Source organism: Vulpes lagopus, chromosome 6 (genome assembly GCF_018345385.1).
Source record: "Vulpes lagopus strain Blue_001 chromosome 6, ASM1834538v1, whole genome shotgun sequence".
Lineage (NCBI taxonomy): Eukaryota > Metazoa > Chordata > Mammalia > Carnivora > Canidae > Vulpes > Vulpes lagopus.
The window spans coordinates 70,984,676-71,011,590 of record NC_054829.1 but is presented as its reverse complement, the minus strand read 5'-3'; the positions used below and the strand labels follow the sequence as shown (position 1 = coordinate 71,011,590).

Genomic DNA, 26,915 nt, shown 5'->3' with positions numbered 1-26,915 from the left:
ATCTCTTTGTCAAGCCTGAGCCAGAGGGGGTGCCTCTGCATATGCCCAGCAGGTTTGCCCTTTCTACATCACACAAAGCACCATATGGGCTACTGGCTCTGGATTTAGCCACTAGGGACTCAATGGAGAGGATGAAATTTTAAATTTACATGAAAGCCCTTTGTAAAATGTATAACACTATTCAGGTGTAAAGTGGGACAGGCAGAGGTGATTCAGAGGCTTAGCAGGTCACAGGAGAAATAACACTGACCACAAACCCACAGCCCAACCACAGCATGTAGAATCCACTTGAGACATCCAGAAATCTGACAAACTCCTCTATGAGAAACCATTTGAGAGTAGACTGGCCAGAAGGCACAGATGGGAATGGACGTGATACCTTCTGAATGCCCGTTCTAGTCGCACGCTCCAGGTCAGGTCTGGCCAAGAGGCCGAAAAGCCTCAGACAGAAGCAACTGGGCAAGCTTGTTGCAAGTTGGCAAGCCTAACTGCCAAAACCCTTTCATCTTGCTGGAGCTTGACTTGGAGAAAACATCAGGCCCCAGCGGTTCTCAGACACCACATAGAGTGAAACCACGGGAGGTTTTTGTAAAGCCCTGTAGCACTGTGATTGGAGGGATACCCACAGTGCTACAAAACCCACAGAGACCTATACAAAAACTGCAGGGCCAAAGGTGGCATTTCCCTGGGAAATCCTCAGCTTGCCTACAATACCCCAGGGGATGAACCCTGCAGGAAACCACCTCTCTTTGCTCAGGGACCCAGGAAGGACACTAGGAAGTCGACCCAGCCAAGAGAAGTGACCCCAGCTGCTGGCCTCTCACTCACTGCTGCCTTCCTTGGATGAAACTGGCATTTCAACATGCTTCTATAGCCACATGTGGAGAATACAAAAAAAAAAAAGTGTTTCTTTAAAAACGTTTGTTGTCTTGGTTCATGTTGATTCTATGGTAAGAGTTATATGAGCCATCTCATATGGAATTTCTGAATCCAAATCCCTGGAGAGATTTGCCAGAGTGCTCTGCTTTGCAGTTTGAGAAGACAAATTCCAAGAGAGACTGATTTGTTTTTAAGCAATCTCCAGCCGTAGTTGTTCATTCTAAAAGCGGACTGTACTGTAAATCACCAGAACCTCATCAGTGCTTCACAATGCCCAGTCACCTCTTGTTATGCCACACATACTCTCTGTCCGTAAAGCAGCACTAATGAATGTGAAGGCTTTGACTCTGGAAATAGTCATGAATCCAAGATTCATCTTCTTGGCAATACCAGTTTTCCAAGACTGAGAGTTAGGCATGGGTCTAGGAGTGAGAAGAGTCTAAAACAAGAGAAAGAAGTAATTCAGAGAATATCACGAAGCATACTATACCAGAAAGTTCACTGTAGGAATACATGCTCCTACCTACTCCTCAGTCAACAGCCTCCCAAAAGCAAACCCACCCCACCTATGGTTAATTAAATCATCATGAATCACTTGGATAAGCAATGAGGGCATCTTTCTAAGAACTGAGCCCTAAAGACCCTCCAGGCCTAAAGCTAATATGAAGAGGAACGCCCAAGGAGAGCTGTTGAAGTTTTTGGAATGGCCTCGATCACTGTGTTACAAATAAGCTCTTCTTTGGAAAAGGAACTCACCTGGTTGTGGAAGCAAGTAAGTAACTCATTTGTCTGTTCTTTGGGTTTAGGGGGGGTCCTTCATGTAAGGGGGCAGAAATATCAGGTAATGGCACCAAAATAGCGTCAAGGAGGACTGTGGGGAAGATGTGAACTATGGTTAGTCCCTCCGTAGGAGCTGGGAGGAGGTTTGTCTGTAAAAAAAAATTGAATCTGGGCTGTGAAAGAACCCATACAGCTCTGGAGAAACAGAAAATTTTGCCTAATCTGTGGGATTCGGGTCCAGGCTGGAGAGACCACAGATTGTTTGGCTTAGCTTAACCCCAAGGAGAGAGCTGATCGGAAAAAAAAAGTTGATCTGAGTCTGTGATTCTATCAAAGTTCTCCAGATATAAATAATTCTGACCTTCTTTAGGCTGAGAGAGAGAGAGTTCACTGGCCTCTGACCTTCTTTAGGCTGAGAGAGAAAGAGTTCACTGTCCATAGAGGGTGAGGCCAGAGGGTGGTCACTGGTGTCACTACATTTCTCTTCAGAAAAAAAGGAACCAGTTCCAAACATCTGCTTCTAACTGTTTCAGTTGCAGATGGAAGCTAGGTCACTAGTAAGGATGTGGGAACATTCTGGTTCCCAATGAGACCAGATTCCAAGCAGAACAAAGTGAATGTGTAATGCTTCCAACTAAGAAATGCTTTAAAGTCTATAAGACACAGGCAAGAGTAATTCCCTAAGGACTCATGGGGTTCATCTTCCTCACTAAGAGGACATGAAGCCACTCACTAATTAACTGTTATAAAATAATCAATGCTAAAGTTGTCAAATTATTGTACTCAACATAGAAGTCATCTTTTCATGTCATTTAAGTGATATTTGAATCCAACCATGTCTTGCTTTAAAAAAAAAAAAAAAGGCAGCAGCTTCCAGTTAGATAGTGGATATTAATATTAAGCCATCAAATGTAAAAAACAAATACAAAACCCCATTTCAAAGGTGTGAGGGAAGTCTAACAGTGAGATCAATGGTCCCTAATCTGCTGAGCTGGCTACTAGAAAAGTGACAGCACACTCTAGCTTGATGCTTGGCATTCAGCTTGTGTTTTCCAAGGTGAAAGTAGGCTCCAAAGAAGCGTGGCAGAAGAATGTGATGGGGTGGGCTCCTCTCCGGAGAATGCCTGGGTGTATGATTGCAGGAGGCATAGCATTGGGGGCTAAGGAAAGGAGAAGAAGGAGTGCAAAGGGCACCTGGGTGGCTCAGTTGGTTAAGCAACCAACTCTTGATTTCAGCTCAGGTCATGATCTCAGGATCCTGGGAATGAGCTCTGCATATTGAGATATGTAGGGCTATGCTCCCCTCACAGAGTCTACTTCAGGATTCTCTTTCACCCTCTGCCCCTACTTTTGCTGTGTTCTCTCTCTCTCTCTCTTTCTCTCTCTCTCTCTCAAAACAAATCAATAAATCTTAAAAAAAAAAAAAAAAAGGAAGGAGCCCAGGCTGGCCATTCCCAGACTTCACACTATGGGGAGAAGTGGGGTAGGGTTTTGCATCCAGAAAGAGATAGAGATCCAAAGCTATGCTAGCACAGTCAGGGCAGAAAAATTCTGAAAGAGAGGAGAGAAGAAAGAAAGAAAGAAAGAAAGAAAGAAAGAAAGAAAGAAAGAAAGAAAGATCATGACAAAATTTTGAAACTTCAACTAGTTCAGGCTCCTGCCCTTATACTTCATTGGCTTTAAAATTTCTCACTAAAATAATTGTTCATCCACATTCCCTGTGAAGTTACTGAATGATTTCCCTAGTCTCCCTTTGTTCACCATGTCTTCTTAATAGATTAAGTCCTTCTGTTTCCTGAGCTAATGATCCAATGTTTCCCAAAGTGTGGATGCACAAACCATATTTTACATGGTATATAGACTTTTATTTTATTTTAATTGTACTATTTTTTTTAATTTTTTTTTTATGATAGTCACAGAGAGAGAGAGAGAGAGACAGAGACACAGGCAGAGGGAGAAGCAGGCTCCATGGACCAGAAGCCCGACGTGGGATTCGATCCTGGGTCTCCAGGATCACGCCCTGGGCCAAAGGCAGGCGCCAAACCACTGCGCCACCCAGGGATCCCAATTGTACTATCTTTTAATGGATATCAGAATAGTAACAACTAGGTTGTCAAACCCATGTGACTTAAAGTTTCCTTTTAATTATATTTAGAGTCAAAAAGTGAGTAAATTTAAAGAAAACTATTAGGCATATTATATGACAAATGGATGTGACCAAAAGAAAGAAGAAAAAAAAACTCAGAGATGTGACTAATCGAAGTCTAAGAAACACTGATCTGGTACATTCCATCCTCCTTTGAAAGGAAAAGATAAGGGGCATCCAAAGAGAGAAGTATCCAGAATATCTTTGAATGGTGTCTTCTTTTTTAGCCAAATAATATTGGATTGAGGAGGCCTCACTGCAAACCCAGAGCCTTTATTTTCGCAGAAGCCTACTTTCTTTTGAAGCTTCCTTTTCCTTAGATGCTCCTTTCAAGTTCTTTCCTGCAGGACTCCTGAGTAGCACAAAGCTGACAATAGATGTACACAAACCCACAGCCCCAGATCCATCAGCCTTTTAGCTCTTGGCGAGAGAAAACCTGGGGATGCCACCTGACTTCATGAAACAGAACCAGAGAACAGGACAAAATAGCAAGGAATAAAGAGCCACAATATAAATGTGTTCTACTGATAGTGACAATGATTGGAGTCCAGAAAAGGCACAAGGTCATCAGGAACATCTTCATGAAATTGGATCATGAGATACACTTAGATTAATATTTAGTATTATATCTACCACTTTCTGAGTGTCTACTGTGTATCAGGCCACTGGACAAGGCACTTCTTTTTTTGAGATTCCAAGGTTTTGGGGTTTTTTTTAATTTTTTTTAAAGATTTTATTTATTTATTCATGAGAGATACAGAGAGAGAGAGGCAGAGACACAGACAGAGGGAGAAACAGGCTCCATGCAGGGAGCCTCACGTGGGACTCGATCCCAGGTCCCCAGGACCAGGCCCTGGGCTGAATGTGCCGCTAAACTGCTGAGCCACCCGGGCTGCCCGGGTTTTTTAATTTAAACTGAGTTAATTAACATATAATGCATTATTAGTCTCAGAGGTAGATGTCAGTGATTCATCAGTCTTATATAATACCCAGTGCTCATTACATCATGGATGAGACACTTTATTAATGAATGCCAATTTATGCACTTCTCACTGTGACCGTGCAGAACTATGACCTGCTTGTTTATAGATGGTGGATTCTCCAAGATCACAGAGCTTAGAAAAGTCAAAATGTATGTCATCTGTCTGATTCCAGTCTCTGTGCATCTTAAGAACTTTTCTATGGAGACTGCAGTTTGATTGAGGCACACATGGAGGATTTTCTTACCTGGCCCAGCCTCCTCCTCCTCCTCTACTGGACTCCTTTCCAAGCTGCCTGCAGAGTGAGAAGCCACTATTAGGCTGTTTCCCTTCCAACCACCATCTCCACCACCATCCTTCCCCAAGGAAGCTCTTCCACCGCCATACCAAAACCAGTTACTCAAAGAGGTATTCTTCAGGCAAGACCCATTCCTCACACTACACCCCTGGACTCAAGGGTCCCTATACTCAGGAAGAGGCAGCTAATGATAAGATTATCATCCCGAGAAAGATGAGTACAGAAAAATCCCAAACTTGTCAATGTGTTTCTAAAATACCAAAAGATAATTTTCTCATACCTGTCTTTGGCATTCCCTCTCACTTAGGATGTACATCTCCCAGAACAAAGTGTACTTTTTTTTTAATTTGAGTATAGTTGACATACAATGTTACATTAGTTTCAGGTGTACAACATAGTGATTCAACAGGTTTGTACATTATGCTATGCTCACCACAAGTGTAGCTATCATCTGTCCCTATACAATACTATTACAGTATCATAGACTATATTCTCTCTGTTGTGCCTTTATCCTATGTTGTGACTTATTCATTCTGTAACTGGAAGCCTGTATCTCCCACTCCCCTTCCCCCTCTTGCCACTCCCCAACCCCCTCCCCTTTGGCAACCACCAGTTTCAGAATGGAGCCTGTGCCCTATAGTTCCTTTGGCCTGGTACCTTTATTTCCCAGAGATTCAAAAAGCTCTCTCTCCTTCTCCAGGTCTTTACTCAATGTCACTTCTAGTGATGCCTTCCCCAACCACCTCCTGTCATTCTGTAGTCCCCTTACCCAGTTTTATTTCTATACCCTCACCTCCACCTGAAACTTCATATACTCACTTACCATCTGTCTTCCTTGCTCCCTGAGGGCAAAGACTCTGAGTTGTTCCTCACTGTATTCACAAATACAGTGAAGGCACTAAATAAACGTTTGTTGAATGAATGAATGAATGAATGAATGAATGAATGAATGAAAGGATAATCAGTTATGGTATAAGGCAAAGGGAAACTGAAATAAAAGCCAACTGAACCTGCAGAGGCAAGCCTAAGTCCTAGCTCTGCAACCTTTGACAAGCCACCGTCCCTGTATCCTGGGTGCTCTTCTAGCTGCTGAGCGAATCAGCATGAACAAAGCAGACAAAAATTCATGCCTTATCGGAGCCTTCAGGCTAATGGCAGAAGACAGATGGTAAACCAAATAAATAAATAAAATATATAATATTTTAGGTGGTAATAAGCCCTGTGAAGGAAAAATAAGACAGGAAAGGGAATGCAGAAAACTAGCAGAGGGAGCAGTGTGCAGTTTTTAACAGAGGAGTCCCAGAAGGCCTCACTGGAAAGGTGACATTTGACAGAGACCTGAGGGGGTGACAGAGTGAGCCACATGCAGAAATCCCAAAGAAGAACACTTTCCAGGCAAGGGGAACACAGTGCTGCCTAGAGTGTGTGAAGTATAGTGAGGAGGCCCATGTGGCTGGAAGAAGGAGAGTCACAGGGAGAGAATTCGAAAAGGGGGTCAGGTTGGTAATAGGCCTGGGGACAGGGAAGCTTATAGGCCACTGTAAGAACTCTGGTGTGGGGACTAGAAAGGGAAGATTGAACAATGGGATGGAGGTCACAGCTGACCTCGAGAAAGGACCAGGGGAGACAGAAACTTGGATTTCTGGCCTCACTCATACCCCTAAGAAATGAGCGCTCTCATCTTAAACTCCAAAGAAATAGGATTCTCTTCTCTCTTAACAATCTTTCCCTAACATCCTGCCCCTGGGTAGCTCTGTGCTTAGGAAAATTATACCCCTTGCTTCAAGTAAAATGTGTCTTCTCTGGGTCTAACCCTAATGAACATTCTAATCATTCTACCAAGGCTTTCTATTTACAGGATGCTTTATACATAGCCTTTCATTTCATCTTAGGAACCCCCCCCCCATACAGAAGATATTACCCTCACTTTATAAAGGAGGCAGATGAGGCTTTATGAAAATGGCTAAGATTATTCATTCAGTGAGGAACAAAGTCCAGTTAGATTTCAGGTCCTCTGACATCTTTCTACTTCACCACAACTGAAACCCACTTTTCATTTTAATGATTCTGAAAGTATATCTGCAGTCCTTTACAAGGCTGGAAGCAGATCTGAAAATGTAGTCTTTCCCTGGTTTTTATAAGTGACAGGGGCAATCTTATAGACTCTGATTTTTACAGAGGCTAATTTAACTGTCACTTTTAAGTGTGAGTATTTCATGAAAGCTTGCTACAATGCGATATTCATGAATATGTTATTATTTTTTTTAATTTTTATTTATTTTTGATAGAGAGAGAGAGAGGCAGAGACATAGGAAGAGGGAGAAGCAGGCTCCATGCACCGGGAGCCCGACGTGGGATTCGATCCCGGGTCTCCAGGATCGCGCCCTGGGCCAAAGGCAGGCGCCAAACCGCTGTGCCACCCAGGGATCCCTGAATATGTTATTAAAATGCACTGAAGACTCTAATTCTAGTTTATACTAAGAAGTCTGGCTGTTGCACAATGCTTGACAATGATACAAAGCTCATACAGAGTATGAAGTGGAATTCCCCTAAAATGAGGAATGAGTGGGGTACATAACTCACTAGATCTTTGTCCCACCTAAATGTAGCCCAAAGGCTGAGAACCACTACTCTATGACCAACATTCCACCTTCCTTCTCTCCTGATCAAACTAAGAAACTCCTTCCAGTCTCTCTCATTCAAAGCACAAACTCATTCTCTCTCATTCAGAGCACAAATTCGGATTACAACATGGCAAAGGTTCAGATTTCTATTTGACACAGGAATCACCTTCTTCTTTGTCTTGAAGGATAGCCCCCAAGACTAAAATTGAGACAGAAATACCTTCCATGATATCATGTGACTTGGCAACTGGTACCAGGGTTGCCATAAAGAGAAAGCAAGGCCATTTTAAAATTATGTCTATCAGCTGTGCAGTATCCATGATCTTTGGCAAAGGAACCTATCTGGTGGTAGAACCATGTAAGTGACTCTTTTTTTCTTCTTATGACCACTATATTTAGCAATTTTCTTTGTTAAATATTTTCCCAAGTCACTAGGTTGGGAAACACTTGAAAAGATCTAACCAGTGTGTAATTTAGCAAGGGATGATTTGAGCAACAGGGACTGAGTCTCTGATAAGATCCAGAATGAGGTATGTGCTGCAGTGGTCCTCTTGACCCACTATCTTTCCTGGAGAATATGTGTTGTCTTCCCTCCACCTGATTAACTTTAGATAACCAACTTACCACCTGTGTGTTCACTATTCACAGATCCAGGTCATAACCAGACCTGTACTAAATACATCTAATAAAAGAGAGATGTGATAATGAGCATGACAGACCAAGAATTCAAAGACCAAGTTCCAATTCTTCTCTTTGACTGACAAGGTCTATGGCTTGACTTCACTGAACTTTAGTTTCCCTCTACCTAAGCCAAGTGATTTACAAGGTGTCTTCCAGCTTGAGCACATTATGATTCTGATATCATCCAAACCAATTCTTAGGGAAGATTTAGTAGGAATAGCAAAGAAGTCCAATAGTCTGAATGTCTTATGACACAGTAGCAATTCTGTGATTTGATTTTTTTAAAGTTTTATTATTTATTTGAGAAAGAGAAAGAGAGTGGTGGGGGAAGGGCAGAGGGAGAAATAGTCTCCCCGCTGAGCAGGGAGTGCAAAGGTGCAAAGCGGTGGGGGAGGGGGGTTCAATACCAGGACCCTGGAATCACAACCTGAGCTGAAGGCAGATGCTTAACCAACCGAGCCACCCAGGCACCCCTCTGTGATTTGACTTTTTAAAAGGTACTGTAAAAAGAGTCAAAACTGTCCCTATGCATCCATTAATTAACCTTTGTTTCATCACAGAAGTTTGGCAAGTGACTGCTGAGGTTCCTTCCAGTCCTATTATCTATTACTCTGATTCAATGCATGGAAACTAGGCCTAGAGACCTGGGAGTTAGACCCAGCCCACCACTCACTATTTTAACCATACTTAGTTTCAGAGACTTCATCTGTAAGAAGGATCTAATAATATCACTTTGACAAGTGACTGATGAGGCTCCTTCCAATCCTATCATCTACTATTCTAGTTCAATGCATGGAAATCACAGAGAACTGGGAGTAAGGTCCTGCCCAGCCACTCTCTATCTTAACCATACTTAGCTTTAGTGACTTCATCTGTAAGAAGGATCTAATAATATGACCTCATGGAGTTTGTTACAGTGTTTGCTAAAGTAGTATAAACACAAGACATTTGCAAGTAGCAAAGCACTGATCCAAATGGTAGTTATCTAGGATTACTATGACCCGTTGGGTAGGCTCCAAGCCTTTTGCATCGATGGTTCTTGCTCTAACCATCATGTTCCTCCACCTCTAACTGAGGCATAGTCTTTTATGATGGACTTGAGCCTTGTAGTTAGGTTTCTGCTAACAATAGCCATTTGTCAATTCTCAGCAAAGCCAAAATGATTCCTTTCTCCCTGTAAAAATGTGATCCTGAAGCAAGATCAGGGGTAAGTGATGGCAGGTTGAGGAAATAATAGCAGAAAACTTGGGGATTTCCCTAAATGCCAACTCTCAAAAGATAACACGTATCAAACAAGCTGCCAAAATATAATGCTTAGATCTCAGAAACCATTGAAGAGTTTTACATCTCCAGCTATACCTGTTCTGCTCTACCCATCCCCTTCCAAACAGATGGACTACACAGAGGGCAAATAGGTAGCAAGGTTTTTTGTAATGATGCCTGAGGTGGTGTGATGAAGCACAGCTTGTCTTTGGAAGAGGGACTCGACTCCTCGTGGAACCAAGTAGCTTATGCATTTTACTCTAGTGCATTTATTCACTTGGAGTCGTAGCCTGGTCCTGAATGAATGGAGCTTCTTGAGAAGTCAGGAGGTTCCAAACTAGAAATCCATTGTTTTGTTGTTGCAGAGAGTCAAGGTAAAATTTTAGGACAAATTTATCTGAAGAAAAATATTCTTGGAAACTCCGTTCTAAAGATTTGCAGCAATAAGCCTTCTACAGTGGCCTGAAGAAAGCCCTTAGTCGGGCTTTTGGTCTTCTTCTTCGTCAGAGATTGCGACCAGGGAAAAAGGCAAGTTCTAGGTGAGGAGATTCTTCCACTATTTATGAGGGAAAAAAGTCATGGCCACAGTGTAAGAAGAAGAACAGACCTTTTAAAGGAAGGAAAATATCATTAAAGACGGAGTTAGATCAAGATAGTCTTCTGTCAAAACAAACAAACAAAAAAGATAGTCTTCTCTCCCTGAGAAGCCAATCTTGCCCTTGTGTCTTTTGGCTAAGAACTTGCTTTAAGTCAGTGTACCTGGCTCAGACTAACTGACCCCCAAGGTCCCATCCTAGTCCGGGTCGGCCAAGAGCAGTTAATGTGCTCATCTCTTCCGTTAGCCCTGAATCTAAAGACCCTGCGCAGCGTTCAGAAGCCTATATCCACTGTAGAATCACAGCCACCAACTTCAGAACAATAGGGAAGTAATGGAACTCTCCTAGGGATATTGTCCACTGGTGATCTGTTCCAGGGCTTGGAAATCCCAGGGCAATATTCAGGTAGTTTGGATAGCTGCCAACAGACAGTCACTGACACCAGTCCAGAGAATAATAGTCTCTCAGAAGCTTTCCAAAATGCAGGCATCACCCCTTACATGATTAAATTTTATTTCAGAGGAAATAAAGAAGCAGGGAAAGGTATATGAATACAGCAAGGTTGACAGTCCTGAAAGCAGCTGGTCATGTCAACATGGCGTCTGCTTCTCAGAAGGAAAATAAACTTACAGGGGTTCTTGATTGCTTGTTGCTTCCAGGGAAATAGTGAAATTTGGTGAGGTGCCTTTGAGAGGAGAGAGACTAGAAAGAAGGAGGGAAACAACCATGTTGTAGCTGATTGCAGTCTGATCGATGTTGGGCAAATTGCATCTGAGCAAAAAGAATTGTGTTTCATTTTCCCTTTAAATCATTCCACTTGAAATTCAGAATTATCTGCAGTGTTAGAATCAAATCTCTGAGACTGTGCCTATGGGAGTCTTAGAGAAGTAAGAAAGAGAAGAAAATGATGCTTAGCCCCTCTGCTGGGACACTGACCTGTGCTCTCCAGTGATACTCCATTTACTTCTTTAGTTCCTGCTGTGATGGAGTGTAATATGATTATGTGAAGCTCAGGTAGGGAAAGTGAGAATTTCAAGTCAAGCCCTCAATCCTTAAAGTTTTGACAGCAAATAATGGCCTGATACAACTGTCATTCCTTTTGGCTCTAGGAGTCCTAGACTCTGGTTTTCTGGTGATGAGACAAAGTAATCCATATGGTCTTTAAATTCTATTTCACATGATTAGTATATCCTCCTAAAGCTTGTATCTGAGTCTAGACAGGAGAAATTATAAAATGAAAATAAACAGTCCAAAGAAAGCACTGGCTTCTCAGACCTGCCTCTATGGTACGTGGCACCACTGGGCTCCCCATCAGCTACCAACTTCTTGTTCAACCCTCAGATCCTTAGAAAGCCTTTTCCTGGGCTTAGGGAATTTGTTTCCAAACAAATTTGGAATTTGGAAATTTGGAAACAAATTCCTTATTTTTGTGAGACTCAGTCTGAGTAGGGAATAAATCAGGTTTCTAGTCAAAAAGCAGAATTTGTGACCCAAGAGATGAAAGCCAGAATATGAAAACGAGACCTGTGTCTAAACCCTCCTCAGCCTAACACTCATTACAAGAACTGTCACCAGTCAGTGCCCCATCCCTATTCCCAAGCTATTGTGCTCTATTTGGAGAGGCCTCCCAATCAACTGAGAGTTAAATTTTCTGTCTTGAAGGCAGCTATCAATCACCTGTCCCCTTCCTCTCTCCCTCTATGTCAGCCCTGTCCCTCATGTCCTTGTGTTTCCTGGCTGGGATTTCATGCTCACATCCTTATCCAGCAAACTATTATAAGCTTCAAAGGGAACTGAGACTTTGTGCACTCAGCCCCTTCATCTCATCAAGGGCAGCTTTGTAGTTCTCTGAGTTGTGGGGTCTCTAGGCTGGGACCCAGGCTGGGGAGGCAGGGCACAGATGTTCTAACCCAGGCCCCAGGGCCAGCCCCAGGCTGATTACTTGTGAGGCAGTGTTGCAATGTGCTCTTGGGATACTCGACAGATGTTTTTTGGAGCTGGCACCAGACTCTTCGTGGAGCCACGTGAGTTGATTTTTCCCCTATATTTCTAGGGATAAACTGAGTTCTGGCACTGGTGCTGCCACCGGTTTGCACTACTTAGGAAAGTATAACTAGGAGATGGAGTAGCCTAGACATGGGGGTAGGCCAGAGTAAAGAAACAGGCTGAGTCATTGAAGTAGCTCTGTAACTACTTTTGTTTTTAAAAAGCATATATTAAAACTATAGGCCCAGGCTGCTGGGTGGCTCAGTTGGTCAAGCATTCGACTCGATCTCAGCTCAGGTCTTGATATCAGAGTCATGAGTTCAAGCCCTGTGTTGGATTCCATGCTGGGTGTAGAGCCCATTAAAAAAAAATAATAAAAAAAATTTAAAAACTTATAGCCCCCACTCATTTCTGGAATTCTTCAAAGCAGCTAAGAAAACTAGAAAAAATATAGTAATTGTTGGAACATATAAGGGGGGAGGATATGCAGGGATGCTTTGGCCCAAAATCTCCAGAAGGTTGTTTTGTTTTTACCCATGTCTTTGGCTAAGCTGACTAGTGTACATGCCTCATTGCAATCTGCAAACAAATGTCCTGTAGCTTAGAAGATTCAGGAGGGAGACAGTTAACCAGATCAGAGTAATCAGGTAGAGCAAACTTGTATTTCAGTGTTCAAGTTAAATATCCTATTGTCAGAGAACCTTGAAATTGTGAGTGACATTTGTTACAGATGGTACAATTCCTAGGGAACCGTAGGATTCCTATGCAAATCTAGATGATTTCTACTTCTATAAGTCAAGAAAGACTGTTCAGGAAAGGTACATACTTCTTCTGGTATTGTTGACCAGAACATAACCTTAGCATTGGATCAGTACTCATAAAAAGAGAAAGTCTGAAATAAAACAATTATTCAAACAAATAGGGCCCTGGAACCCATGCTGAAATGTAAGTATATTTGTGAGCCAAGAAAAAAGACTGGAAATTCTCAATAAATAAACAATTACATCTTTAAATTTTGGACAACAATAGTGCAAATTTTATCCCACTTCAGACTTTGGGTTAAGTTAAATATAAGACCGACTAGGTTACATACATCAATGATAGAAAATGCAGGTTCAATTCTGTCAGATAACCATTTTTTGATTTTTTTAAAGGTTCAGTTCTGTCAGATAACCTTTTTTTATTATTATTGTGATACAAAAGAATGGATTAGATAAAGCACTTTACTTTCAAACAATTGTTTTCAACAGATAGGTATTCAATGAGAAAGAGAGTCTGAGAAAAATGTTTTACCAAACCAATGCATTATGAGTTATCTGAAAAGCTAACAGATTAAGAGCTCAATATCAAAAAGTGTATGACCTTCTTCAGACATTTGTCTTGTCAGCTGTATTACATTGTTCAAATTATTCAAACCAGGTCTCTCTAGCCGAGTAATCATTGACAACTGCCTTTGAATTTAGATTTTAAAATCTCAAGCAAGCCTCAATTATCCAAGTAAATCAGGCTAGGATTGGGTCATATTCTTAAGTAACCAAAGAGATAGGATTATTTTGTTTTGTTTATTTTTTAATGCACTAGTCTCCTTTCTCTCTATATCTGTTGATTCCTTGAAAATCAACCAGAATACATGTCACCAAGGTCAGTATATTGAGCAAGAAATGTCACATTTCTGAAGGCAGGTGAACAAGCAGAACATGTGGTTTTTCAAGCCGTTACTGTGAGAGTTATCAGTGTCTGTTATCAGTGACTTCAACTATGCTGGAAAGCAAAACAATGAAGCTTTTCTCACATAGGTTGAAATTTGGTTCTGGAAGAGCCCCTTGAAAAAAATCCCCAGTCCCCCTCTTGTGTAGAGCTAAAGCCAAAGTATAAGGAACCAGATTCTTAAGAATGAGTTTCCTGCCCTGACTGCCTAAAACAGAATCCAGTCTTTCAGCTGAGCTTCCTGGCAAAGAATGTACTGGAGAATGTTGATGCTAGTCATGAGGGGGCTTCTCCGAACAGCTGATTCCCTAGGAAAGCCCTGATTAGCTATGATCCGTTCACAAAATGGCAATCAGCAGGAACTTCTGACTAGCAAACACTCCATCTCAGCCAGATATAAACCAATTAATTTGGTTATAGCTTTACTACCGTGAGCTTCACGGCTGATGCCCAGATTCAAATTCAGGACAGAATATTAGAAAAATCATTGCATTTACTCGCTCATTACCAGGACTTTTCATTTAGCATTACCTTGTGTCTTGACTATAGATCATAGTAAATAAAAGTACACTGTAATTCAGCATTTTTAATTTGATATCACAAGTTTTAAAACTCACCTAAATTTTATTTATTTTATTTTTTGAGAAAGAGAGAGTGTAAGCAGTGTGGGGCATGGGGGTGGGTGCAAGAGGGAGAGGGAAAGAATTTTAAGCAGATTCTGTGCTGAATGAGGAGCTAGAGTCAGGGCTCCATCTCATGACCATGAGACCATGACCTGAGCCAAAATCAAGAATCAGAATCTTGACTGACTGAGCCACCCAGGTGCCCCCAAATGCACCTAAGTTGTAAACATAAGAGCTATATTCACATAAGCAATTAATATTGAAAATTAACAGGTAAGTTTGTGAATGGAAATATATCCAGATCACCATTCGCAGATTGGTTGTCTCTCCTGATTGCATGCATTTTCAGGTGCCAACCCCCCCCACACACACACACACACCACCTTTTTTAACAGTTATTTGAAGATAGTTAAGAAGCCAAGTCACCATGGCCAAAATTTATCATAATTTGGAAACTTCAGTAGGTCACAATGGGAAAGAATCATTTCTGCCTCCTTCAAAGCTTTAAAACTTTCAGTTTCAAGGAAAGAAAAAGATGCAGATACAGAATGACAGGTAGATGGTAGATCAAGATGAGGCATGAATACAAAGGAAGCCAGGAAGAGAACCAATTATTGGGATCAACATTGCATAGCTTCACTTAGGAAAAAAACAAGAACTGGGTTTAAACTAGTTTTATCTCTATAAGGACTTCCTGGGAATGATAGCTGTTATTTCTGACTCAAAAGAAACAGCAGGAGTGTCCCTTACAAAAGAAGTATTTACCTAAAGGCTGAGAGACATACCCCTTGACTTCAGTGGTTATCTTTTCTAGCCCATAAAATGGGGATGACAAACTGAAGTAACTGCAACACTACCATCCTCAGAGTATTTCAACCAGTCATGTAGTCCCTCTCAGACCCTGATTCTTTGACACAATGCAAAGAAGGAGCACCTGCCCTGCTCTCACTCCAAGGGCTGATGCATTTAAAATAAACCAACTGATGCAGACAGCTACTCAGCCTGACTGCAATTGTCCAGAGAATTGATTAATAAAATATAAACAATTGAAACTCAGACAATGTAGAAACCTCTTCATTGTTCTTTTCCATCTCTGCTTCCAGCCATATCACTTAGCAGCTCCTAAATAGAAGTCAAACAGACTGCCTTTCATTTCCACTTCTCTTGGTCATCCTTTCACAGGTGTGCTAAGAAGCCCAGGTCACTAACAGGATGTAGGAAAGTCTGGGTTATAACGTTTGGCCCCAATAGAATTGAGGTAAATACCACTGTTTAGTTCCCATACTTGTGGATAATCATCTTTCAAAATAAATTGCTTACATTTGTAGGAAGCCAGCTTCCTGCCAAACCATCCGTTTTCACCATGAGAAATGGGACAGCTGTTGCTTGCCTGGTGAAGGATTTCTACCCTAAGGCTATAAACATAAGACTTGAATCATCCAAGAAACTAGAAGAGTATGACACTGCAATTGCCATCTCTCCCAGTGGGAAGTACAGTGCTGTCAAGCTTGGTCGGTATGCAGATCCAAATTCAGTGACCTGTTCAGTTGAACACAACAATGAAATTGTGCACTCCACTGACTTTGAGCCAAAGAAAAAACCTTCAGGTAGGTCATATCTAGCTTCAAGAGCCTGGAATTGTAGGGGAGAAAAGTAGAGGGAAAAGGAAGTTAGAGATATAAACTCTTGACAGAGCACTCTCAATATGGCATCATGCTGGAAACAAGACTGAGGACCAGCTATGACCCATCATTGACTTGGAATTGAATTCTGCATCCCTGGCCTGAATCTGATATAAAGGCCATCTTATTTCATCCCCCATCTCTTCTTCACCAATCCCTGCCTCCTTCATACTAATGACTGTCCTACTACTGGACTCTGGCTTGAAAATTGATGTACAACCTAATGCAGTGTGAATGCCAAAACAAAGGGCAGCCCAGCCTATCATGAGATTGAGAATCCTAGTTCTTCTTATGAATTAGAGGCATAGCTGAATGCAGGCCTCATAGTATAACAAAAAAATCCCAGAATGGGAAGAATGTTGGCTATGTGAATAGCTGCCTGACCTTAACCAAGTCATAACACCTCAGTTTTCTTACTCAAAATCTCCTTCACTTTGATACTTGAAATCCTTTGAGCCTCTTGGTTGCCAGTGAATCCCTGACCCCTGCTGTTTGTTCCAGGTAATACAAAACCAACAGAACCTGCAAACGTGGAGCAAATGTCAGAGAGCTTCTATGCGCCCAAAGGTTAGTTGAAATCAAGGGTCAACTTCGAAACTGAAGGTTAAAGCAAACTCTGTCATTGTCAGATGAGGCCAAAAGTCACCAGCTTTCAAAAGAAAACCAAAACCAGACCTGAGCCCAGTCGGTTCCCTGAGTCTCTCAACAGCTTGTGCGACTGCGAGTGAACAGTAGCCTAGGGTCCCGGAGGGCTCTTAGGCATCAAGCTGGGCTTACAGACCAGGCAGATTTCTGGTGCTTCGGGGCAGGCTGGTTGTCAGTGTTCCAATAAGTTCTGGAAAGGAACTTAGTCTCCTGCTAAATCCAACATCTTTACTCTTGTTCATCCACAGTTCATCACAGTTCCGAGTTCACAACTGGAACAGTGAACATGCTGTCCCTCACAGTGTTGGGGCTCCGGATGGTGTTTGCCAAGAGTCTTGCCATCAATTTTGTCTTGACTGCCAAGTTATTTTTCTTTTAAGGTAAGAATTATCTGCTTTTTATTCCTACCTCCACTCAAACTATGCTACACTGGGAGAAAAGGAATTTAGGAATGTACAAAGCCAAGAAGCCTTGAGAAGGGAAAACACATAGAGACATATGATTTAATAAGGTGGGCCACCTCAGATGTTCAGCATAATGCCCCATCTCTTATTATCCTCTTATTTCATCAAAATGTATTGTGTAGTATAATGTAATACCAGCCAATAATCCCCACCTCTTACCCAGGAGCTAAAAAATAAGGAAGCTAAGTAAGGAGAAATAGTTTTCTTTATTCACTATTTTGTTTATCTGGCCACGGGGCCATGGGCTATTTGCAAGGCCATCAGTAAAGCTTCATTCAAAGAATTTCAGAATATGCCTTTGCCTACACAAAGGGGACACCAGCTCCCATTCCTTTGGCACTCCAATGTGTAGACCATCCCATCTTTGGGATGAACCTCTACCTCCACTAGTAGTGACCAACCCACTCACTGCTAGCTACTCAAGATGCATACAGAATCACAGCTGAGACATTAATTATTTGCTTGCTACCTGCATTCCTTCTTCAGGTAATCTCAGATGCGAAGTTCAGACTGGGAAGGAGGTTTGCCTACAAAGCCCCTTCTATATTCTCATTCACTCCTCAGTCTCAACTCTTGATCTAGTGACAACTCTGGATTTCGAGTGCAAGCCTGATCCATTCCATCCTGAAAACATGTCCAGTCATTTCTAAATGGGTGACTGGTTTCCAGTAGCCCCAAGGACACAGGCACTGTGCCTCTATACAAAGAGCACTACACTAGGAGTCAGAAGATGTGGGTTTTCAGCCTGACCTTGTCACTATGCTACTCTAGCCTGGTTGCTCCACCTCTTCGGGCCTGAGTTTTTGCACTCACAAAACAAAGGAGCTATGACTGAGGAGAGCAAATAGGTTGGCTGGCTTATGCCAACACTCATAAGCTAGTACTGACCAGCTGAATTATGGCCATGTGTAGAAGGGAACCATGCCACCATAGACTAGTGATGTCTGCAATGATACAGGCATGGCAAGTACTGGCCAGCCCCAGATGACATGAGTATTACTATTCCTTCTGGCAGTGATGGTCTGTGATCTATGTTGCTCTGACAATTGTCCTTCACTTGCAGGCTGACTGGTATGCGAAGGCTTGATTATGAGACTCTTGCGTTATGTCTTCACAAAAGCCTACAGAGGACCTGGCTCCTAGGCTTCTGACTTCTTGGTGATTCAAGTTGACCTGTCCCAGCCTTGCTTGAATGGCTGCTACCCAAACCAGTTTTCCTTCGAAGACAACAAATCCAGCTCATTTTCCAGCCTGGTGGAAAGACAAAAGTCCTAGGGAGTAGGGGGTTTATGGTCCTAACTGCTTTATATGCTGCTTTATAAAGAGATACAGGACTCATTTTCTTTTTATTTCTACAACTGATATACTTTGAAAAGGGTGGTTTGTTTCTTTGACTTTCTTCAGAAGTAGAAAGTGAAAGTGGGATCCAACAGATTCCCAGCTCCATGCTCCCCGAAGAAAATAAATCCTGGGGGATAGAGAGCAGATGCCCTTTACCTAACATGAATGGCTCTGCTCAGCCCAGCACCAGGTTTGCCCTTAGCTGGCCACAAAAGCATTTTCTGCTTTTCCTAGTACTTTATAAACAAAATTACATTTGACTTCTCATGCAGCCAATGGGGTTTCTAAAACCTCATTTAAATACTCTCCAAGCTATTAGCAAAGATCAGAGTAAAATACAGAGAAAATGTACTTCTTTGTATTAAATGATTTCACAAACATGAATGGAGTCCCTCTAAGTTCTAGGCAATGTGCCAAGGGTGCAAAGGGAGTTAAGACATGGGCCTATTTTCAAGCAACTAACTGTGCAAGTGTTTCTTGAGGGAGGGGAATAGGAATGAGACCCCTCGATTTTGGCTGTAAAAACATTATCTTTACCAGGTTTTGCCTGCCTATCTGTGCACGGGGCATTTGAGGTCAGGCAACGCTGATTCTTGCCTGCCCCATGCTGTCGATGGTTCTCTGCCCTTCCCAGTGCTGTTCTCTGTTGCATTTATTAAAGTGCACTGAGTGTGCCTTGCGTCTAGCTTTACTCATAACACACCACCGCAGGGGGAAAGTGGGTGCTGTGAACTTACTATTAGGCAGGCAAAAGCCAAACTGAGCTTATAGGTCACACCGCAGCTTCCTGGGTCCCAGGCCTGCAGGCTCCCGCCCAGGGACCCTGCCTCGGGGACCCTGGGTGTCCTACTGTTGCTGCTAACCCCTCTGTGGCCTCTGTTACTCCCACCTCAGCAAGACCGCAGCTTTTCCCAGGTGCACCCACTCAGATAGCAGAGTCCTTGCAACTTAGCAGTGTGTTTTCCTCAGCACCCAGGGTGCTAACTAGGGTATCAAAAGGGGGCTTATGAGGTCACAAGTGAAAGGGCAAATGCTCACCAAGTCCCCTGCCATCGCCATCTGTACTCCCATGTTATGTCTTCATAGCCCAAAGCAAAGAAAGGAACGGTAGCTCTCTGAGTCATGGGGCTTAGGACCATCTAGGTGGATAAGCAAGTCCATCCAGGAAAAAAAAAATCATTAAGAGTCCCTACAACTACGTCTTGTATATGGAAAGAAAACTGCTTTCCAAACCATTCCCATTTGTTACCTTGGGTAACATTAGCATGTTTCTCTAAGTGGCTAAGAAAAAAAAAGTCACATCCTCATTTTTCAGACGGATAAAATATCCCCCCCAAAAAAAGGTAATGTACCCGGTCCAAAGTCCTTCGGTGAGACAAGGACATGTCTATGAGCAGCACCACGTTATCAAGAGTGCCAGCCCAAGTTTTCTTCTGCAAGAGCACACTGCATCCCCAAGACAAGGGCAAGATGTCGATTTGATTTCAGCTAGACTGGACTTCAGGATTATCCTATATTTAGCATATAAATGAGCCACCCTCTGGTCCACTTTGGTGGTATAAAAAACAAAAAAATCATAGCTTATCACAGGATCTCAAATTTCCTCCACCTAAAGGAGCCTTCAGAAAAGATTAATGCCAGGAGCTGGGGGAGAGGAGTGTGCTGACTGTGGCTGTCTTCAGGTCTGGGGGGGCATCATACTGTGGATTCTAGTTTTCCAGAACTTTCACATACAGCACCTCGTTTAAGTCCACAACAACCCTGAGGGAGTCCTCCAGAAGGCTGCTACACACACTCAGTCATAGGCAGAACAGAGACTCCGAAGGCTGAGTCAGGTGCACACACCCTTTTGCTCCCTCACTCTTGTTTTCTACGTTCCTCTCTATACAGTGACTGCTCTTCACTCACCTGTCTTGAAGCCCAGATAAACTGCTGCCAGAGCACCTACTGATAAAGCCTGCTAGGGTGCAGCTACCAGGGAGAGCCCTAAAAGTGCAGCATCCCACCTTGGCTCTGTCATTTACCAGGTCTCTGACCTTGGGAATGAATGTGCCTCACTTCTCTGGGCTCCAGTGCTTTTCCTATAAAATCATAGCTAAGACTTCTACTCTCTCCAAGGTTGTATCTCATAATTGTAAGAGTTCAACAAAAATGAAGAAAAGAGGGACCCATGCCCAGGGCCTAGAATATATCTTTTTTGACCCTAGTTGGCCTATAGTTGACCATAGTTGGTTTCCTCTGGAGATGATTATCTTCCTTGGAGACACCATAGAGCTCCAAATTCAGGGACTTTGAAGCTGGGGTTCTGGGAATCACAGACAACTTTCTGGCAGGAGCTCCATGCTCTTCAGTGAAAGAAAAATATTCTCCAAATAATGTAAGTAAAATGGCAGTGTCAAACAGCATTCAGGAAAAATAAGGTGGCTGTACAAGAAGAAAAAAAAAAGGTGAATTGGGGAAACATTTTTGAAGTAAATAACTTTGTGTCTAATTTTAAGCCTTAGAAAACAGACCAATTCACAATAATGGATAAATGGTGGAGACTAAAATAAAGACCCTCCTGATGAACTCTCCTTAGCCTGGCCCTTCACCTGCCCCACCATCCTGATATCTTCATAGGACTCAGCACATACTTGTCAGGCCCTGCTCTCTCAGGCATGAGTGGCCTGAGCACCTGGGGATACAAAGATGAGACTTCTTCAGACATACCGCTCCCCCTCTACCACCACCAGGGCCCATTGAGTCAGAAGGTGGGAGGTGCTCTGCTTCATCTGAAACCAGAGCTGGCTTTTTTTTATTCAGCAGATACATTAGGGCACCTCTAAAGGCCAGGCTGGAACACAAAATAATTAGGAAGAAGGATCCCGTGTCTGATGAAGTGAGCTGCCGTGGTTGCTATTTGAAGTTGTGCTAGGGGTTTAAGTTCAGACGTCCTGGACAACTGTGTCACTGTGGGTATCTATGGCACAGTAGTAAGTGGCACTGTCTTCAGGCTCCACCTGGGAGATCACCAAGTGGAAGGTTTTCTGGGACTGATTATGTAGTACAGAAAATCGACCCTGAGTAAAATCTGCATTTCTGGATCGAGTGTTATCCCTGTAAAGGATAAACTGAAAGGAATGATCTGACCTTATTCGGTACCAGTACAAATCTGGGTTTGAATATAAAGTGTCATAAGTGCAGAGCAGTGTCACCTTACTGCCACTTGCCACCATCTGTTCCAGGGAGCTCTGGATCACTTGCTCACACAGCACACCCTTGTCTGTGAAGAGAAGAAATAGAATATAGTGAAGTCCTGTGCTCCATGGGCACTGGGTCCCCTGCGGGCCCACCCAGAGGGAACTCAGTGGGCAAAGGCAGGAGGAAGACACAGAGATGAAAGTCAAAGGCAGAGATATAACTGGAAAACCAAGTGTAGAGAGAAACAGGCCAAGTGTTTCAAGTCAAGAGAAAGGGAAACAGGGTTGTAGGACAAGAGGAATGTACACAAATGAGTATACTCACAAAAAAGCAAAAGGCTAAAGCCCACAAGAAAAATCATCTTCTCTTCCTAGCAGGGCAGAGGCTGAAGAATAAAGTGGGGTCCCTGAGTCTCTGAGACCATCTCACGGCTTCTGGTGGGAGGAGGTGGGAGGGAATAGGAGCAGGCAGGCAGCCCTGACAGTCACATGACTGGATGAGCTGTAACTCTCTGAGGCAAATGCTTCCCACCAAGAAACTGTTGTTGTTATTGTGATTTTGGTTCTCAATCCATCTTGAACTAATCCTTTTATGAAACACAAAGAAAATAAAAATTACTTAAACACACACACGCACACACACAGAAATAGACCTGCAAGCCCAATGATCACGTGCTTAGACATCCAATTGCTATACGAGAGGCTTACCCTCCATTCCTGTATCCTCGGGCCACAGACGAGGTACCAGTCCAGGATCACACAGCACCCAGCACAGCTGCCCTGGTACTCAATAAATGGCATTTGGGGGGCACCTGGGTGGCTCAGTGGTTGAGCATCTGCCTTCGGCCCAGGTCGTGACCCCAGGGTCCTGGGATCAAGTCCTGCATCAGGCTCCCTGCGTGGAGCCTGCTTCTCCCTCCCTGTGTTTCTGCCTCTCTCTGTGTCTCTCATGAGTAAATAAATAAAATCTTTTTTTAAAAAAATTGATTCTGAAATCTCTCCTAGCCCTAAATTCTAGAAATCTTCTATTTCTAATGCCTGGGGGCATACCCTGCCCCCAAGAGTGCTTACTGCACGTCACACAGTGTGACTTCCCATCTCTCAGTAGGCCCTTTGCAGCACATGCTTAGCTCCAGCTGGCAAATTCTCCCCCGAAGCAGAGCTGCCCACAGTGGGCCTGGGGTGGGGGTGGGGGGTGCTGTGAGTGGTTTACAAGCTCACTGGGCTAGTGCTCAGTGTGGCCACTGGAGCCACGGTGGCTGGCATGCCTGAAAGCAGCCCTTCCAGCCACCTGCCAGACAAATATCATTATCTGTGTAAGTCAGGACATGACAACAATGGGAAGGCGCTGACCTGAGAAAGAGAGGACCGACTACTTCACCCCTCCACATCCAGCAGCATTTGGAGGAATGTTTATAGGAGTCTCTTTTTCCCTTTCCCTGTGTCTGACTCATCAGTGAGTCCTGTTGGTTCTGCCATGAAATATTTGTCCAGGTTCTCAATCTCCACCGCCGCCACCTCCCACAAACACCACCGTCTCTTGTCAGGACCACTGCAGTCACCCCCTAACTGGTCCTCTTGCTTCTGCTCTTCTCCCTGGACAATCTATTCTCCAGGTTATGGAATGTAAATCAGACGATGGCAGCTGGATCTCCTTTCCTACAAATGGTCCATCAACTGCCTCCTGTCCAACCTCACACACACACACACACACACACACACACACACACGTGCTCCATAATGCCAGTTCCATGAGGGCAAAGGCCGCTCATCTCTTCCCTGATATACCCCCAGCACTTAGGATTGTGTCTGATACAGAATCGACAATCAATAAGTATTTGTAGAATAAAGGAATGCAACTTTCTTCATTTAAAAACACTTTTAAAATCCACTGATGTGGAGCAGTTCTCTGGATTTAACAAATATAAATACAGGACACCCAGTCGAGTTCACATTGCAAAAGAACAATAAAACACTTTTAGTGACATTTGGGATGCATTTATACTAAAAAGGTATTCATTGTTTATCTGCAATCCAAATTCTGCTGGACACCCTGTATTCCATCTGACAGCCCCAGGCCTGGAGAATAAGGAAAGTGAACACAGGGCAGCCAGAATAAGTCCCCCATGAGTAGCCCCAGATCCCAGGAGCAAGAAGAGGATGGTTCAGTGACCCCGCTGCCAGGGCCTGCACTGCCGCCTGCTGGCTGGGGTCCCCTCCACAGGAACCCAGCCCCCTGCTGGCACGAAGACCAGCTCAGGGCCACCGGTCTCCAACATCCATCAGTCTGCCAGTCCCCACCCAGCATCCGGCGTCTGTCCCTCCCCAAAAGGTATTATCAGCAGCCTTGATATTTATAAGAGAACCAAGTGTTCCCTTCCCGGTGTAGACAGTAACGATTTTCCAATGAAGCTGCAACGCTCTTCTGACTGCCCAAAGTCAGTTCCAACCTGACTACACCCAAGAACAGAGAAGAGGGCTTCAGATACCCTAGCACAGAGGGATGCCCCTCGCCGGAATGCTTCACCCGGACCTGAGACTTTCGGGATGATCATAGTCATAGTCATGACCCTCCCCACCAGCGGGTCCTTCCAACAGTCCTTGAAAAGCATCCCTTCCGGAAGAGCCCTTCTCAGAACAGCAGTGCAGTATCACAATGAAGAATGAAATTCTGTCACAGAAACAGAGGAGAGCAGTTGTCACCAGGGGGCTGGGGCAGGAGGCACAGCAAGACGTCGGCCCAAGGGTACAAACCACCAGTCAGAAGATGAATGAGTTCTGGGAATCTAATGTACAGCCTGGTGATTATAGTTTGTAATACTGTATTACATACTTGAAAGTTGCTAAGGAAGCAGATCTTCAATGTTCTCTTGGGGGACCAGGGAGGCGCAGTCGGTTACGCATCCGACTCTTGGTTTCAGCTCAAGTCCTGGTCTCAGGGTCCTGGGACCAAGCCCTGCATCAGGCTCCTCACTCAGTGTGGAGTCTGCTTAAGATTCTCTTCTCTCTCTGCCCCTCCCACCTTGCTTTCATGCACTTTCTCTCTCAAATAAATAAATAAAATATTTTTTAAAAAAGATTTTAAATGTTCCACCACAAAAAAAGAAGTGGTAATTATGTCATGTGATAAAGGTGCCAGCTTACACTATGGTGGTAATCATTTTGCAATATATAAGTGCATCAAATCAAAGGTTTTACACCTTAAATGTGCACAATGTTACATCAGTCATATCTCAACAAAGCTGGAAAAAAATTTTAATGTTTTCTTAAATTTATTCATCAGAGACAGAGACGCAGAGACATAGGCAGAGGGAGAAGCAGGCTCTCCCCTGGGACTCCAGGATCACGACCTCAGTGGAAGGCAGATGCTCAAGGACTGAGTCACCCAGGTGCCCCTATGTTTTGATTTTTAATAAAAAAAAAAAAAGAGAAGTGGAGTCCTGGAGTCAGGTGCCTGGGATCATCCAGCTCCAACATTTATTTGTTCTATGACCTTAAGCATGACCTGACCCCTCCAAGCTTCAATTTCTCCATTGTAAAATGGAGGTGACAATACTAGCTTTTTCACAGGATTGCTGGAAAATTAAATAAAGTAACATATGCAAAACATCCAGCAAATGATCTAAGATTGGCTTTTGTTGTCGCTCTTGCAGTTATTAAATAGACTGATGGATATAGTTCCCGAGAGCATTATTCTCATAAAAGGTACTTAGAGAAAAGATGCTGAGTTAATCTAAAAATAGAAAGTTGTGAAATCTGGCAAAAGTCACGTTGTACCAATTAATAGCCAAAAACAAAAAAAAAAGTGTCCCACATCTCTAATTTTCTGTCCATTATGTGAGCACGTCCTAGAGCTCCACGCTTTCTGGAGCCCTGGGCTAGCAGTGCTCTTCCCAGATCCCGAAGAGCAGGGGAAGCATGAGAAATGAGCCTTCTAACCCAGCTCCCATGCTTTCTAAAAGTTGTAACAGACTTATTCACGAGAGGCCACAATGTGCAGCCTAGTATGGTCAAGTGACCCCCAACGTTTCAGGATAAGAGAGACTCAGGAGCTAATGACCTATTACAGACTACGGGCTCTTGAATTTCTCTATCGCAGCCCCTTTAAACCCCTGATGCCTGTAGCCTGAGCAGCTCCCCAAAGCTCTAAGTGCCCCAGACTGCCTTTCCTCAGCCTGAAATGATCCCTCAAGAGACACCCTCGGATCTGGCAGGGTCCCTGGCGGGAATCGGGAAACAAGGCCATTCTCATCCCACAGTTTAGCTCTGGTCACGGCCCTCGCTCAAAAAAAAGACTTTTCTCTTCCTAGAGGAGGCGGGCAGCTCTGTTTTTGACCTTGCAGCGCCCTCTGCTGCTCCAATTAGCCCATCTCCATAATTAGGTCACATGGGATGTCGACCTAAAACAGGTCAGAGGAGGAAAATACTTTGTTCACATCTTAAGTCAAAACTGCTGCTTCTGTTCTCGGTCCCCTTTCACCCCCTAGAGCTGCAGCTGCTTCTCTGTTGGCCTGTTCTCCCCAGTCACCGAAACAGGACGATCTTTAAGGATATAAGACAGCACCCTAAGAGGGTAGATAGGCATCTCCCTGCCAACAAAAAGCCTAGTGCAGCAGTAGAGGACATGGGGCAATTTCCTTGGGTGAATCTGGACAAACGTATCTCTTTTTATGAAAGAATAGAAATGTGATTAAAAGGAAAAGCTTAGAAGCCTCTGAATGTGTGCTGATGGGGGTTCAATAGTCTAGAGAAAGGGTTTTTCTATCACTCTCTTCCTGTGCCACATTCCATTCCAACACCCCCAGGGCAGACCTGGGCTAATGGATAACAAGAAGCTTGCCAAGCAGGAATTGAGGTCCTGCAGGTGTCTTTCACCCCCAGGCAGGGGGTCCCCCAGGACCTCTGTTTTGGGAAGGATCTCGCTAAGGCCCTTTGGGCAAGAACAGGCATGAAGCGTTCCACCATGATTCGTTGCTCAAAGCCAGCATTTGAAGGAGAGCTGTGAGGAAGAAATGAAATTGTGGTGCTGCTGTTGCCTCAT

General features: G+C 43.5%; 2 long non-coding RNA genes and 2 gene segments (V, D, J or C); 2 read left to right on the top strand and 2 right to left on the bottom strand.

Moving 5' to 3' along the window:
- LOC121493205 overlaps window positions 1-26,915 on the top strand; it is a 439,102-nt gene that overhangs the window by 334,825 nt on the left and 77,362 nt on the right.
- Window positions 1,090-15,995, bottom strand: LOC121493215. Its single transcript, XR_005988415.1, has 3 exons — window positions 15,884-15,995; window positions 5,033-5,080; window positions 1,090-1,318 (listed from the first exon to the last, which is right to left on the bottom strand). It is a non-coding gene; the product is annotated as an uncharacterized LOC121493215 (long non-coding RNA).
- LOC121493206 lies at window positions 12,193-19,832 on the top strand. The segment is given in 5 exon segments: window positions 12,193-12,271; window positions 15,892-16,170; window positions 16,747-16,812; window positions 17,139-17,270; window positions 18,418-19,832. Coding segments are annotated over 4 exon segments (540 nt in total).
- Window positions 18,416-26,915, bottom strand: part of LOC121493212 — a 36,958-nt gene continuing 28,458 nt past the window's right edge. Inside the window, exons 3-5 of the long non-coding RNA XR_005988412.1 lie at window positions 22,200-22,461; window positions 21,890-21,957; window positions 18,416-21,119 (exon numbers count right to left, since the gene is read on the bottom strand). This is a non-coding gene — a long non-coding RNA (uncharacterized LOC121493212). The remainder of the gene's footprint in view (window positions 21,120-21,889; window positions 21,958-22,199; window positions 22,462-26,915) is intronic.